General features: G+C 46.8%; 1 protein-coding gene across 1 annotated transcript in view; it reads right to left on the reverse strand.

Annotated features, from left to right (window-relative positions):
- LOC149473032 (interleukin-9 receptor-like) overlaps window positions 1–15,715 on the reverse strand; it is a 44,640-nt gene that overhangs the window by 12,793 nt on the left and 16,132 nt on the right. Inside the window, exon 5 of the mRNA XM_089684225.1 lies at window positions 1,188–1,368. Coding sequence (XP_089540351.1) covers window positions 1,188–1,368 — 181 coding nt within the window. The remainder of the gene's footprint in view (window positions 1–1,187; window positions 1,369–15,715) is intronic.

Here is a 15,715-nt window from a genome sequence, read left to right on the forward strand (position 1 = left end):
GCGAAAGAGCTAAGGAGTTACATTTTAAAGTGACACTAAAGGTAACTTTTAAAAATTAAAATAATAAACATGTTACACTCACCTGCTCTGTGCAGTGGTTTTTGCGCAGAGCGGCCCTGAACCTACTCTTCTCATGTCCCCTGTCAGCGACCTCTTCTTTGTGTGCCCCCATAGCAAGTGGTTTGCTCTGGGGGCACACAGTGTGTGCTCACTCTCAAGCTGTGTGTGTCTACGGAGCCATGCTCCTTAGACACATACAGCAGGGCTTAGCCCTGCCCCTGCTTCCTCCTTACTGCATTTGATTGACAGCAGCAGGAGCCAAAGCTGCTGCTAGAGTCCTTTGTGAAGGGGAAGAGAGGGGAGAAGAGATGCAGCCCTGCCCAGTGCTGGATCTCTCCTCCCCGCTCCGCTCTCTCCCCTCACACAGGGAGGGGGGTGGACATAGAGCAATAAAACATGTTTACCTTAATGCAGGCAATGCATTAAGGTAAACAAATGTTTTGGCTTTAGAACAACTTTAAATGCATGCATGCTATGAAATGTACAAGTGTTTATTACATCTCACAGAGATCACAGTAGTATTCCTCATGAAAATGCATTGGTCTGCTTTTCTCTCCAGAAAGCAGAGATATCTTTGGCTGGAGATAACACAAACATGTTCATCCTGGTACCTGTGCAGTTCTTGGCTGTGTTCACAAATGTCTGACACAGATCAGCCCCTGCTGTAGCCCCTCACCTAGTGACTTGTTACAAAGTTACAATGTTCCAATCTGATCACTGGGGGGGACTGAGGAAATGCTTGTTGCTGCCTGCAGCAGACTGATGACATCATAATTTCAGCCTAGGCACAGTCACTGTTCACAAATGTCTGACACAGATCAGCCCCTGCTGTAGCCTCTCACCTAGTGACTTGTTACAATGCTACAATGTTTCGATCTGATCACTGGGGGGACTGAGGAAATGCTTGTTCCTGCCTGCAGCAGACTGAAGACATCATAATTTCAGCCTAGGTACAGTCACTGAACTGGAGCTCAAAGACGTTTTTTTTTAATTATTCAGACTTTAAAAAAAAAAAGATACTGTTGCTGTATTTTGTGACAAGTCAGGAATTTATTCATGCAGACTTGTAAAAACACTAAATAGTACACTTTAGTGTAACAGATCAAAGCTGAGTAGATTGGTGGTACCTAGAGCAGGTATCCTGAGCTCTGAACTCCACTCACTCCATTGGCTGTGATATTCCTCCAACTCCTGTGTTTTACAGCGAAGTCGCAGATCATAATCTGAGCCCGTTTCAAACTCTGATGCCAGTAACTCCTCAGACTGCTCTTTGCGATCTTTGTCACAGAATGTCTTGTTCTTTGCTTCCTGTAAAAACATAACAGAAGGAAAACCACATTATCACATGTCACTATTGTCAGATGTCACAAATCAGTCTGTAGGTAAGAAGAGCATACTCTGGCTCATTTACAAAAGGACCAGGGACTGTGAATGTGCTCTGAGCTTAGTAAATATAAAAGTTATATTCACTTCAATCAGCCAATCATGTTCCAACAAGTATCCTGTTTTTTAAATTCCTTTACACCAAACTGGGTATTCAAGGTGAACATGGGTTTGCTTTATTTACTATTATTCCCTTTTCATAGTGAATATTTCCTCTGATAAGGCTAGGTTCTCAACTCTGCGGGTGCAGGACTGCATGTAAATCGCACGCTTTCCTGTGCCCGCAGTAAAAATGCACTGCTGTTAGCAGAAACCACGTTGCATTTTTCTGTGCTGGGAATCATGTAGCACTATGTGGTTTCTCTATGGCTATGATTTTAGAGAAGATGAGAGACATGTTCCCTACATTTTCCATAGCTACAGAAGTCCGTTCAAATGAACAAGCCACTTTGCCCACGCAAACGCAGCTGCAGGAGAACCACAATAATGTGGACCTAGCCTTAGTCAACAGATGGCCAGGGGCAGTGGCCGGCAAGATGCAGAAGATTCTTGATGGTGGTTGTAAGTGCTGTTTGCACATACTGTGTGCGTCCAGCAGCTGTCAGCAGCGATTGTCAGATTTGTATCCTGTACATATTGATGGCACACACTGCTGCTGTTTGCATGTAACCGCTTAGCCACTATTGACCCTGGACACAGACAGTGTGCATCCACGGCCAGAGTTCCTGCTGTGTTTAGGCTGCACACAAACTGGCTGCAGTTAACCAGCTAGTTTGCATGAGTGTTACTGCATCCAGAAATGATGTTTAGCCACCTCTGAATGTGGCAAAATTATTATTAATATTATTATACAGTATTTATAAAGCACCAATAGTTCGCTCAGCGCTGTACATTACAAAGGGGGACAGAACATGTGACAGAACAAAAACAATACAATGCAAAACATGAGGGGATTGAGGGCCCTGCTCCTTGGAGCTTACAATCTAGGAGGGAGGGGATGGTGGCACAGGAGGAGAAAGCTGTGGGGGATGGAGTGGTAGGAAGAGTGGAGGGGGTCGGCAAGTTAGCAGGGGGTGGGGTAAGCTTCCCTGAAGAGGTGGGTTTTCAGGGTGCGCCTAAAGGAGAGGAGAGTAGGTGATAATCTGATGGGTTGGGGCAGGGAGTTCCAGAGGATGGGTGACACCCTGGAGAAGTCTTGGAGGCGGGCATGGGAGGAGGAGACCAGGGAACTAGAGAGAAGGAGGTCTTGTGAGGAGCGGAGTGTGCGTGCTGGGTGGTACTTGGATATTAGGTCGGTGATGTAGTTCGGGGCAGTATGGTGGACGGCTTTGTACGTCAGTGTTAGGATTTTGAATTTGATCCGTTGCGCAATCGGAAGCCAGTGGAGGGATTGGCAGAGGGGGGTGGCGGAAACAGAGCGGTTGGAAAGGTGAATGAGTCCGGCAGCCGTATTCAGGATCGACTGAAGCGGGGATAGCCAGCGGCGAGGCAGGCCAGTAAGGAGGGAGTTGCAGTAGTCGAGTCGTGATATGATGAGGGAGTGGATGAGCTGTTTAGTGGTTTCTGGGGTTAGGAACGTGCGTATTTTGGCGATGTTGCGGAGGTGGAGTCTGCATGAGTTTGTTAAAGATTGGACTTGGGGCAGGAAGGATAGGTTGGAGTCCATAATGACACCAAGTACTCTGGCCTGCGGGGCGGGTTTGATGGAGGCGTTGTTGGATGTGATAGAGAAGTCAATGGGGGGTGGGGTCCGGGCTGGGGGAAAGACAAGAAACTTGTTTTTGGAGAGGTTCAGTTTAAGGAAGTGGAGCGACATCCAGTCTGATATGTCGCTCAGTAGGTGTGTGATTCGGGCGGAGACTGAGGGGGTGAGGTGGGGGGTTGAGACATTAGGGGTGGCTTAAGACTCCTTTGGGTGTTATTGATCTACCTGCTGTGCATGCTTTTTGACTCACAGTATATATGTGATCCCCACTGACATCCATCCTATCAGCTTGAGAAAGGAGCGCGGCTGCCAATACACTCACAGTGCACAAGCTCAAGAAACGCGTTGCAGACCCCGTGACATCATTACGCCTCACGTTGCGTTCCAAGCCTTAGTTCAGGATCCCCTCCATCTACAGCCACCTTCTAGGAACCGCTATCAAGGGAGCAGCTCAGTGACCTGACGGAGCTTATGACGATACATTCGAGGAAACCTTCCTTGGGATGGATACTGATGTGCCTGTTTTATCCTAACCCTATGTGAGTTGCCATTTGTAGCTTTTAACCACTTGCCCTCTAGAGGATTTCCCCCCTTCCTGACCAGGCCATTTTTTGCAATACGGCGCTGCGTTGCGTTGCGATACGGCGCTGCGCCGGGCATTCTGACACTGGGAGGAACTGACCAATTGTCACTAACATCCCCAGTGACACCAATACAGTGATCACTGCTAATTAAAAGCTGAACTAATGACACTGGGCAGGAAGGGGTTCACATCTGGGGTGATCAAAGGGTTAACTGTGTGCTGTTTCACAGTATGTGTGAGTGCTTTACACTGTAAGCACACTGCTTTGTATGCTGCTATGCAAAGCCATACAAGGCAGTGTGCAGGAGCTGACAGGGAGAGATCTGTATTGTTTACATACAGGTCTCTCCCCGGTCCCTGATATTCGGTGATCGCTGGGTGCTGGCGGGGAATCACTGGCCAGGACATGGCGATTTAAAGCCGAGGCCACCAAAGGCGGCATGGGTAGGGTGCGTGCCCCCTACCCGGAGATTCAAGATCACGTATATCTACATTATTTTGCCAACCCCTGCCGCCCTGTAGCAGTATTTCTGCTATAGGGCGACGGGCAAGAGGTTAATAAATTGTATACTCCTAAAATCTACACTCAGAGACGCCTCTTTTTCTGCTTTCTTTTATGTGCTTCAGAACATGCTTCAAGTTCACTGCTGAGGCTGCTATCAGGGTTTTTGGATTAAACATGAAGACTTTCCAGTTTATCATATTATGGCACAAATATTAGTATGCCTAATATCATTGACCCTTTTAGCTGGAATCACATTATTTGTATCATTATTGTCCTTTAGGATTACTTCTGTATTAACACTTATTTATAGAACACTGTACTATAGTAGAGTACTAGTCTTTGAAATATACCAGGTGTGTTTGTTTAGACCCCTGGCCTATGACAACCATTGGAGTGCAACCCTGTAAATGCACATTAGCACTGCAATACCAGTTCTAGCCAGTAGATGGCAAAGCAGGTATTTGTATAACTACATCTCTGGCCTTACAAATCTTGCATGAGCAAGAATTCTCCTTTTTTAACAACAGAAGTTATAAGAAAAGAGTAGAATCACCCCTTAGGGCTCATTCTGATGGGCTATTAAGCCCATCTTCTGTGCAGAGCTGCTGACAGATGCATGTACATCCACCTTGGAAATGCATGCAGGTAGCCCCTAGAAGTGGATGCACACATAGCGGCTGCACGGACACAATTGCATGTCAAAGTGCATAGATCAGAACACAGGGTTATAGAAAACACACATATAGAAAGCAGTTGTTTTGTATGTAAACTTAAAATTGGGTGCAGCGCTAATAACAAATAAATATATGCAAAAGTGCTTGATGCAGATGGAGAATGATGACTCATTCAACTCATAAACATATAAAGTGCTGATGGTGCAAAACAATAAAGTGACATAGGTGTTAAAACATATGTAAATACACTGAAATAAAGTGCACAATGAAAACCACATATAGTGGTTAAAGTGATAGGTGAAAGTCCAATGTATTGAACTTGAGGATCATGGGGGATCTCAAAATAGGTATTCCAAAATAGTAGATGGTGTGACCGATAATAGGTAAATTGCGCACTCACCAGATGCGCGATTTAATTACGCATTTGAGATATAACTGTCTCATCAGGTCAGCCCGGTCATCCACTATGGTGATAGCCAGGTTCCTCTTCCCTTCAGGGTCCTCCAATTAGTACCAGCAGCGTCAGGTTTCCTCTAAGGTAGGCTCAGTGAATGGTTAGACTCCCAGAGATCCCAAAAAAGGATGCCACATAGTGTGATACTGTATTTATCAGAGGATTTTATTCCCAAATCAGGGTGCAACAACAGAGAAAACAAACAGACTGACCATGTGTGCCCAAGATGGCCGCCTGCGGCGGCGTGACGTCAATACACTGTAGCTCCTCTCTGACGCGTTTCTTGCTCTAGCACATAGTCATAGGGGGTATGCATACAGTGCCTGACGTCAAAATGATCCTATTTATTGTGAAAATGGGGTGTGCGCATGTCGCGCCCGCCATTTTTCCGGCTACCCGGCACATGCGCAGTGTGTCGCCACCATTTTGCCGTGGACCGAATTGTTACCAACATTTCCATAGTGTCATAAATCAAATGCGTTTTTGGTTGTTTTGTATGTGCCCTGTTCACTACACAATGCTATTGTGGTGTGTGGCGTGAGGCAGCGCAGAAAAATGCAACATGTCTACAATGGATGATGTCACAGTCGCCCGATCGCCACCCTCAACATGCGACCATCGCACGACCGCGACCAACAATAATACGTCACGCCCGAAGCGTCAGACCCCAGACCTTCTCACCAAACTCGTGACCAAAGGACCGGCCGATCTAAAACCGCGATGTGACGTGCATAAAAATGCCACACTCAGCTGCGCCCTGCACAACGATTGTCCAGCTAATGGTCTACAATCTGTGCCTGCAGCCTAAATGCGCTTGTTACTGGGTCGGGTTAATTACGCAGCTAACCCTTCACTGCCACCACCCCTTTTTGTACAGAGAAAGGGGAAACTCTCTTTATCAAATATACACTGTAATGGTTGAAAATTCACCTGTCCAATACAGTCACTGCAGGCCAATTGGGCAGGGGATTAAACAAACACAGTAGCGTCTCTTCAAAAGGCAGGAATTCGTGATTTGCAAGTAAGCGCTTAGAAACAGTTTAACACTTTCAGAAAGAAAGTTTTATTACTAAAATACATTTATTATTTATTTATTACAGGTACCATTTTGCTGCTGTGCAGTGACATAAATGAGAAGTCACTATGTGACACTTCAAATAAATTTAAAGAAAGCAATATAAGTACGCAATGTGATGCACTCAGTCATGCATCGTACTGCTCCTCCTGCAACCCACAGTGATACCAGCTTGCATGGCAAACCGCTGTATTTTATGCTGTCCTTTTTCATTTTATTTGAGAACAATTGTCTAACTGATGTCCACTACTGACCACTGAAATCATAAAATATCTGTGATACCAACTAGTTTCTATGTTTTAATATCACAGGATGTATAACAGACAGCTTCTCCATTGGAATTAACAGAATTTAACCACCCATGTCCAGAAAAACTGAGTGACTGGCCAGGAAAATTTGCAGTAGCAGCAGCAGCGATTGAATGGACCCCCATTGGAATTTGGCAGACATATGGGCAACTGAGCAAGTGAGTAAAAAACATTTGTAAATGGAGATCCCTATTTAAAACAAGGTAGAAAACCACCACAAGAGAGTCCCAAATCCTGACTGGGTATCACAGTTCAAATTCAAATATATGTCCAGGCACTTTCCTGGCTTTGAGAAATCACTTGGCATTTGTGGGTTCCATATTTTCTGAAGGATTATTAGTGTAGGGGCTGTTGAAATCAGTCCTTGAGATTTTGTCTTGTTTATTGAGAGGATTTAGAACTGGAATAGGGTAAGTGTATAGGATGCCCAAGGAAACCGACAACTGAGGACAATCTTCCTGGAATTATACACAAGCTTTTCTTTGGTAGCACAGTCTCTGTTGGAGAGCTAGCCAGCGTCTCCTTAGTGTACCACCCAGAACCCTAGGTGAATTCTCCTCTTCACCCAGCAATCTGGAGGTTTCCCTGAGCAGGGAATCTGGCTGCTGTCCCTTTAAATGGGTGAACAGCCACTAGTAGGGGGATAAACTGGTGCTCCTTCCCCTATCTGCCCAGGGGGTGCAGGTGTACTCACTCAGATCCTCTCCTGCACCGCTTGTGTGTTGGCTGCTGCTACCAGGCCTATCAGCTGGGCTGCTCCTTCCATGCCATACAAGTGATTCTCGCTCAGGGGGCCAGTGAGTTTGGAGCTTTCCTCTTTTCCTGGCTCGCATGCAGGCCACCATCTTGCTAGGCCTCCTGGCAGCGTCCTTCCTCAGACTCACATCTTCCTCCAACTCTCCACACCCCTCCTACCACACACTCCTGCTACTGAGCAGGCTCCAACACTTTTAAGGGAGTCCCAGCCTGTTGCCAAGCCTTCTGTTGGGGATTCGCTGAGGTCCCTCAAGTGTACAGCAAGCCACACCTCAGGCCCATCCACTGCCTCCAAGGCCTTCCTCCAAAAGCCTCAGAGAAGGGGGAAATTCCAGAGGGGGTGATCTGCAGAGCCTCTCAGCCCTAACCCCTCTGGCTATTACACCTAAGTTGCTAATAGCTCCTGTCCATTAGGATCTAGCTCACTCTAGCTAAATTAGGAGGAAGCTACATTAGCATCGGCTCTGTTCATAGGCACTGAAGGACCCTTTTGAGTATATTCATTTACTTCAGCAGTTCAAGACATATTTGGGAATGTGATATAGTATCCTTAACCACTAGCCAAACCAGGCCACATGCCCTCAACATGGGGGGGTGCCATGTTGATGATTGTGGGGGTCTGTGGGTGGGGGGCTTATCTGAATCCTGGCCCCCCCATGCAAATGAGTATGGGGTACATGGTACCACTACCCATTCACGAAAAAAAAAAAATAGTGTAGTGTAAAAATTAATTGGGAGACAATCTTTAACAAGTCCTTTATTAACCGCAAGCCTACAGGGCACTTATACCCCCCTCCTGCCCAGGCCAGTTTTCAGCTTTCAGCGCTGTCACACTTTGAATGACAATTGCGCGGTCATGCAACACTGTACCCATATGAAATTTTTATCACTTTTTTGAGACAGATAGAGCTTTCTTTTGGTGGTATTTAATCACCTCTGAGTTTTAATTTTTTGCTAAACAAACCAAAAACTGAAAATTTTGAAAAAAAAATGAATTCTATTGAGAATTATGATGGTATCTTAATAATGTTTTGTATTAGTAAATATACTTTTATAGGGAATACAGTTCTCTTTTATTTAGTATACCTTTTAAATGTTTTAGCACTTAAAATCCCTTGATGTATAAGGGAGCATACAGAAGGAAGAAAATGTTACTGTTTATGAGGATATAAGGGAGGATACAAAAGTCAGAAGAGCTTACAATGTATAGGGTAAAAGGGAGGATACAAAAAGTGGAAAAGCTTACAAACTATTGGACTATAGGAGGATACAGAAAGTGGAAGAGCTTACAATCTGTTACAGTATAAGAGAGGATACAGACAGTAGGAAAGCTTACAATCTTTTAGAGTATGATGGGGTGTTACAGAAGGAGGAATACAGTATCTTACAATCCATTGGGGTATAAATCTTTATTAGGATTTAAGGGCTGCTACAGAAGGTAGAAGAGCTTACAATCTATTACAGTTGTAGCACCCTCCTAGTCTGCTAGGGGGAGCTAGACCTCAATCGTTAGCTAGGAGGGCTGAGAAGCAACCTGGGTGTGATAGCTAGCAGGGGTCAAATTGTGGTCAGAGCTGAGAGGCTCTGCTGACCAGCCCTCTGGAATTATCCCCTGCTCTAGAACTTTGCAGAAAGAGCTAGAAGCAGTGGGTGAATCTGAGGAGTGGCTGGTCTGTACTCTTGAAGGATTCTTGTGAATCCCCAACAGGAGGCTTGGCAAGGGGCCAGGACAGCCTTTACGAGTAACTTAGCCTATTCAGCAGCAGGGGGGAGAGTGGGAGCAGGAGAGTAGAGGAGGATGTGAGGCTGGAAAACAGGAGCCTGTAAGGGGGCCCAGGTGGAGAGGGGCTCACCTACAGGCAGAGAGAGGACCTCCAGTTAGACAGAGAAGGAGCGGCTTAGCTAAAAGGCCTGATAGCAGCCACCAACCCACCAGCAGCACAGGAGAAGGACTGAGTGAGTAGACCTGCAACCCCTGGGCCAGACAACAGAAGAAGGCACTCTAGTGGGAAACTGGATTAGCCTGCCACTCAGGACTGTTTCACCAACTATGTGGCAGACACTGGTTCTCCTGCTCAGGGATTCACACAAAACAGCTGGATAAAGGTGTATCTGGGGTCTGGGGTGGTACAACCAGATACACTGGCTAGCTCTCCAAAGGAGACTGTTTTGCTGTAAATGTTTGTGAATAGTTCCAGGAAGTTGTCCTCGGTCTCACAGTTCCATTAGGCATCCTGTACACCCCTAACCCTATCCCAGTTCAAATACTCTAATAAAAATTACAAAACCACAGTTCAAGGACTGGTCACTGACTCCTGGATGCAAGACTATGTGAAAATGTGTGTTGCCTGGCAGTGCAGGACCATAGGGGGACCCAAATCTTCAGCAACTCATATGGGGTTAGTACTACACAGTATAAGGGAGCAATAGAGAATTAAAAGAGCTTACAGTCTATAAAGGTATAAGGAAGGATTTAAAAGGTGGAGGAATTTATAATCTAACAGGGTATAAGGGAGGATGCAGAAGGTGGAAGAGCTTACAAACTATTAGGGTATGAGAGTGTTACAGAAGGTGAAAGAGCTTACAGTCTTTTACATTATAAGGAACTATACACAAAGTGGGAGAGCTTACAATCTATTAGGGTACGAGAGGTGATACAGAAGGTGGAAAAGCTGTAACGGGGTTAGCTCGGCAGCCGGTGTGTGTGACCCCCTGGATGGGTGCACAACACAAAAAGATAGGCACAGCACAACAATAGTGGAGGTGAAAACAAACAGGTGCAATTTATTTACAATATTTACAGAAAAAATGTTAAACCAAAAAGAAACAGCAAAATAAATCCTGGCCAACTTGGCTACTTACTGCAACAACAGCTTTCCCTAGCTACCCACTAGGTACAGCCTGCTGCTATACCTAGTTGCTAGTACTTGGAGGCTAGCCACACAGGCTTTGGTCTCTCTGCACACAGATAACAGGTCAGCTCCCCAGACAGTTCAGGCTCCGATCCGGTTCCAGGGTGGAGCAACTCCCTAAGCACTCTGGGAAGTTTTATACAGGTCTTAATGAGCCCACTACCTTCAGCTGGGCTCATTACCTCAGTGCTGAAGGACTCAGCACTTCCCTCTAGTGGTACAAATCCCCGTAAAGTCTGAACCTCGGACAAATATATCGTCCGTCCAGGACGCAACCAGGTGATTTCACCTGCCTACTGTCACATACCCCCCCCCCCCTTGTTTCAACCTTGGGGTTGTAACACCAGTAGCCAGGCAGGCATGTACCCGGGATAAAGCATCCACATTTCCCATCTGAACACCAGGGCGATGCTTCACCGTGAAGATAAATTCCTGTAGGGCCAGAAACCACCTATTTGCCCTTCTATTGGTCTCCTTATTTTGAGCCATCCATTTCAAGGGAGCGTGATCTGTGATCAGGTCAAAATGTCTGCCCAGCAGATAGTACCGAAGGGAATCTAGGGCCCACTTTACCGCTAAACACTCCTTCTCAATCGTGGCGTAATTTTCCTCGTGAGACTTTAGCTTTCGGCTGAGATAGATTACTGGGTGCTCCTCCCCCTGCCAAACCTGGGACAGCACTGCTCCTAAGCCAACATTGGATGCATCCGTCTGGACCACAAAGTCTTTTGAGAAGTCTGGTGAGTATAGCACTGGCTGGCTATATAAGGCCCTTTTTAAAGACTGGAAGGCTGCTTCAGCATCAGGGGACCACTTAACCATGACAGACTCCTTCCCTTTTGTCAGGTTGGTTAGGGGTACTGCCATAGAAGCAAAATGGGGAATGAATCGCCGATAGTAGCCAGCAATTCCTAGAAAAGCCCGTACCTGCTTTTTGTTATTTGGGCGTGGCCAATTCTGTATTGCTTCCACTTTGTTTATCTGAGGTTTTATTACCCCTCTCCCAATAGTGTACCCAAGGTACCTGGCCTCCTCCTGTCCGATCGTACACTTCTTTGGGTTGGCCGTAAACCCAGCTTTCCGTATTGAGTCTAGCACAGCCTGAACTTTTGGCAAATGTGAGGCCCAATCTGCGCTATGGATAATCACATCGTCCAAGTACGCTGCAGCATACTTCTGATGGGGACGAAGAATCTGATCCATTTTTCGCTGAAAGGTGGCCGGTGCATTCTGTAACCCGAACAGCATTCTTTTATACTGGAATGACCCTTCCGGGGTTACAAATGCAGTCTTCTCCTTTGCTGACTTAGCTAGGGGAATTTGCCAATAACCTTTTGTCAAGTCTAGCGTTGTCATGTACTGGGCTGCTCATGTACTGGGCTGCTCCCAGTCGGTCGATTAGTTCACCTATCCTTGGCATGGGGTAGGTGTCAAATTTTGTAACTTTATTCAACTGTCGAAAGTCGTTACAAAATCGCCAGCTCCCATCTGGTTTGGGCACCAACACTATGGGGCTGGACCAGTCACTTTGGGACTCCTCTATCACCCCCAAATCTAGCATTCTCTGTACTTCCCCACGTATTGCCTCCCGTCGAGCCTCTGGGATTCTGTAGGGTTTCAGTTTTACCCTTTCCCCCGGTGGGGTGATAATGTCATGCTCTACCCCCGAGGTTCGTCCCGGCAGCTCAGAAAAAACATCTGTGTTGCGGAGCACAAACTCTTTAGCCTCCTGTTTTTGAATTGTAGACAGCGTGACTGCTATTCCAACCTCCGGAACCAAGCAGTTAGATGGCGCTGGTGACAAAACCTCAGCAACTAGGGATTCCCTGTCCCTCCAGGCCTTTAACAGATTAATGTGGTAGATCTGCTCCGGTTTCCGCCTTCCTGGTTGTCTGACCCTGTAATTCACCTCACTCACTCTCTCAATCACCTCGTATGGGCCATGCCATTTGGCCAGGAATTTGCTTTCAACCGTAGGGATTAGCACTAGCACTCTATCTCCTTCAGCAAATGACCTGGTCTGGGCCCCCCGATTGTACACCCTCTGCTGCGCTAACTGTGCTTGGGACAAATGTTCCTTTACGATAGGCATGACCTGGGCAATTCTATCTTGCATTTGGGCGACGTGCTCAATCACACTCCGGTGGGGAGAACTCTCACTTTCCCAAGTTTCCTTGGCGATATCTAACAGCCCCCTTGGGTGTCTCCCATAGAGCAACTCAAATGGTGAAAACCCTGTGGAGGACTGGGGTACCTCCCGGATGGCAAACATCAAATAGGGTACTAAATAATCCCAACCCTTTCCATCCTTATCTACCACCTTCCTTAGCATTTGTTTCAGGGTTTTGTTGAACCTTTCCACCAACCCGTCAGTTTGGGGATGATACACAGAGGTGCGCAACTGTTTTACCTTGAACAGTTTGCACAGCTCTTTCATCACCCGGGACATAAAGGGGGTTCCCTGATCCGTCAGCAGTTCCTTTGAAATACCCACTCGGCTGAAAACGAGGAATAGCTCCTTAGCTATTGTCTTGGCAGAGGTATTTCGGAGTGGAATTGCTTCTGGATAGCGGGTGGCATAGTCGAGTATGACCAACATGTACTGATGCCCCCTAGCGGATTTCACCAGCGGACCTACCAAATCCATGGCAATCCTTTCAAAGGGGACCTCAATGATGGGAAGAGGTACCAGTGGACTACGGAAATGGGGCATAGGGGCCGACTTCTGACACACAGGGCAAGAGGAACAGTAATTTTCTACCTCCTTAATGACCCCAGGCCAATAGAACCGCTGCAGTACTCTTTCCCGTGTTTTCTCCGCCCCCAAATGACCCCCAAGGATGGGTCCATGGGCCAACTCCAACACCAACTTCCTGTAAGGTCTGGGCACCACCAGTTGCTCAATGGTTTCTTCTGCCCCTTGAGCAACTCGATAGAGTAGGTCCCTTTCCACAAGGAAGTATGGATAAGCAGCAGTTTTCTCAGGACTCACTAGTTGGCCATCTACTTTTACTACATTTTCCTGGGCTTTTATCAGCGTGGGGTCTTTCAGCTGTTCGGTGGCAAAATTTTCCCTATGCACCTCTAAGTCCGAGAACTCCACAACCGACAGATTTTCATCTGAGGAGGCGGGCTCCTCTCCAGTTCCTTGGGTCTCCCCAGCTAGTACCGACAAGGGGAACTTGGGAGAGACCTCACCACACTCAGACGTTTTCTGGGATTCACCTTCCTGGTCTGCAGGGGAGACAGTGGGGGGGTCAGAACAATCCCAGAGTTCCCAGAATTTTGGAAAATCCCTCCCCACAATGGCATCATGTGGTAAGTGAGGTACCAATCCTACCTGATGAGACAGGTTACCTTTGGGGGTCTCAAAAAACACAGTAGCCACGGGATACTCCCTAGTGTCCCCATGCACACAAATCACCGCCACCTTTTTATGCCCAGAGACCTTTGTAGTGACCATCTCCTCCCTTATCAAGGTTACCAGGCTACCTGAATCCAGCAACCCCACAATATTATTTCCATTAACAGTCATCTTGCACAAATGTTTCTCAGTGCCCGGGCTGGCCGTGCATACCACTGTCGCAAACAGCGACTGACGTCTGTTGCACAGAAAGTCACACTGCATAGGCTCATCCACCACTGGGCAATTAGCTGCAATATGTCCCTCTTGCCGGCAGCGGTAACAAATAAATTTTTTCGCCGCTTCTTGCGGCCTTGGCCTTCCTGGCCGCTCTTGCCAGACATTGGGTAATACTCCCACCCTCTCACTCTCTCCACCCTCACCCCTTGTAGTCATCTTACCCGCCGCTGGGGACCCACTTTTGAATAGCATTAGGCAGAGACCTTAGGAACCGATCCATGACGACCCGTTCCACAATTTTTGGGGCGGTCAAAGTCTCTGGCTGCAGCCACTTCCTGCTCAGGTGATTGAGATCATACATCTGTGACCTGGGAGGTTTCCCAAGCCGAAAAGTCCAATTATGTACCCGCTGAGCACGGACAGCGAGGGTAACACCCAATCGGGCCAAAATTTCCGCTTTTAGCACATCGTAGTTTTTGGCCTGGTCCGGCTCCAGGTCATAGTAAGCTTTTTGCGACTCTCCAGTTAATAATGGGGCCATCAATCCAGCCCACTGTTCTTTAGGCCACTTTTCCCTTTCAGCAGTCCGTTCAAATGTGGTTAGAAACACCTCAGGATCATCATCTCCAGTCATTTTTGGCAATAAACAGCCCACACAAAATTATGGTGTATTACCAGAATTATTACCAGCCTCAGTCTGTTGCCTCTGCTGGAGCTGCTTCACGAGGGCCTCCAGGGCTTTCTGCTGGGCTGCAATGCTCTGCTGGAGACTTGCATTAGTCTGTTGCTGATTGGCATTTGCCTGCTGTTGATTGGCATTTGCCTGCTGTTGATTGGCATTTGCCAGAGCCAACTGTCTTATTATCTCCTCCATGCTGGCCTTTATTTACCAGAACTGCCCGCATCCTCTCGCATATGTAACGGGGTTAGCTCGGCAGCGGGTGTGTGTGACCCCCTGGATGGGTGCACAACACAAAAAGATAGGCACAGCACAACAATAGTGGAGGTGAAAACAAACAGGTGCAATTTATTTACAATATTTACAGAAAAAATGGTAAACCAAAAAGAAACATCAAAATAAATCCTGGCCAACTTGGCTACTTACTGCAACAACAGCTTTCCCTAGCTACCCACTAGGTACAGCCTGCTGCTATACCTAGTTGCTAGTACTTGGAGGCTAGCCACACAGGCTTTGGTCTCTCTGCACACAGATAACAGGTCAGCTCCCCAGACAGTTCAGGCACAGATCCGGTTCCAGGGTGGAGCAACTCCCTAAGCACTCTGGGAAGTTTTATACAGGTCTTAATGAGCCCACTACCTTCAGCTGGGCTCATTACCTCAGTGCTGAAGGACTCAGCACTTCCCTCTAGTGGTACAAATCCCCATAAAGCCTGAACCTCGGACAAATATATCGTCCATCCAGGACGCAACCAGGTGATTTCACCTGCCTACTGTCACAAAGCTTACAATCTATTGGGGCTTAAGGAAAGATACAGTAAGTGGAAAATCTTATGATCTATTAAAGTATAATGGAGCAATAGAGATGGTAGAAGAGCTTCCAGTCTATTGGGGTATGCAAGAGAATTTAGACGGTGGAAGAGTTTATACTCTATTAGGGTATAAGAGAGGGTACAGAAGGTGAAAGGGTTAATAGTGTATAAGGGAGGGTACAAAAAGTGGAAAAGCTTACAATCTATTAAAGTATAGAGGGATGCAG

The sequence above is a fragment of the Staurois parvus genome, unplaced genomic scaffold, assembly GCF_062004578.1.
Source record: "Staurois parvus isolate SC_StPar_1 unplaced genomic scaffold, SC_StPar_1.0 ptg000018l, whole genome shotgun sequence".
In the NCBI taxonomy this organism is placed as follows: domain Eukaryota; kingdom Metazoa; phylum Chordata; class Amphibia; order Anura; family Ranidae; genus Staurois; species Staurois parvus.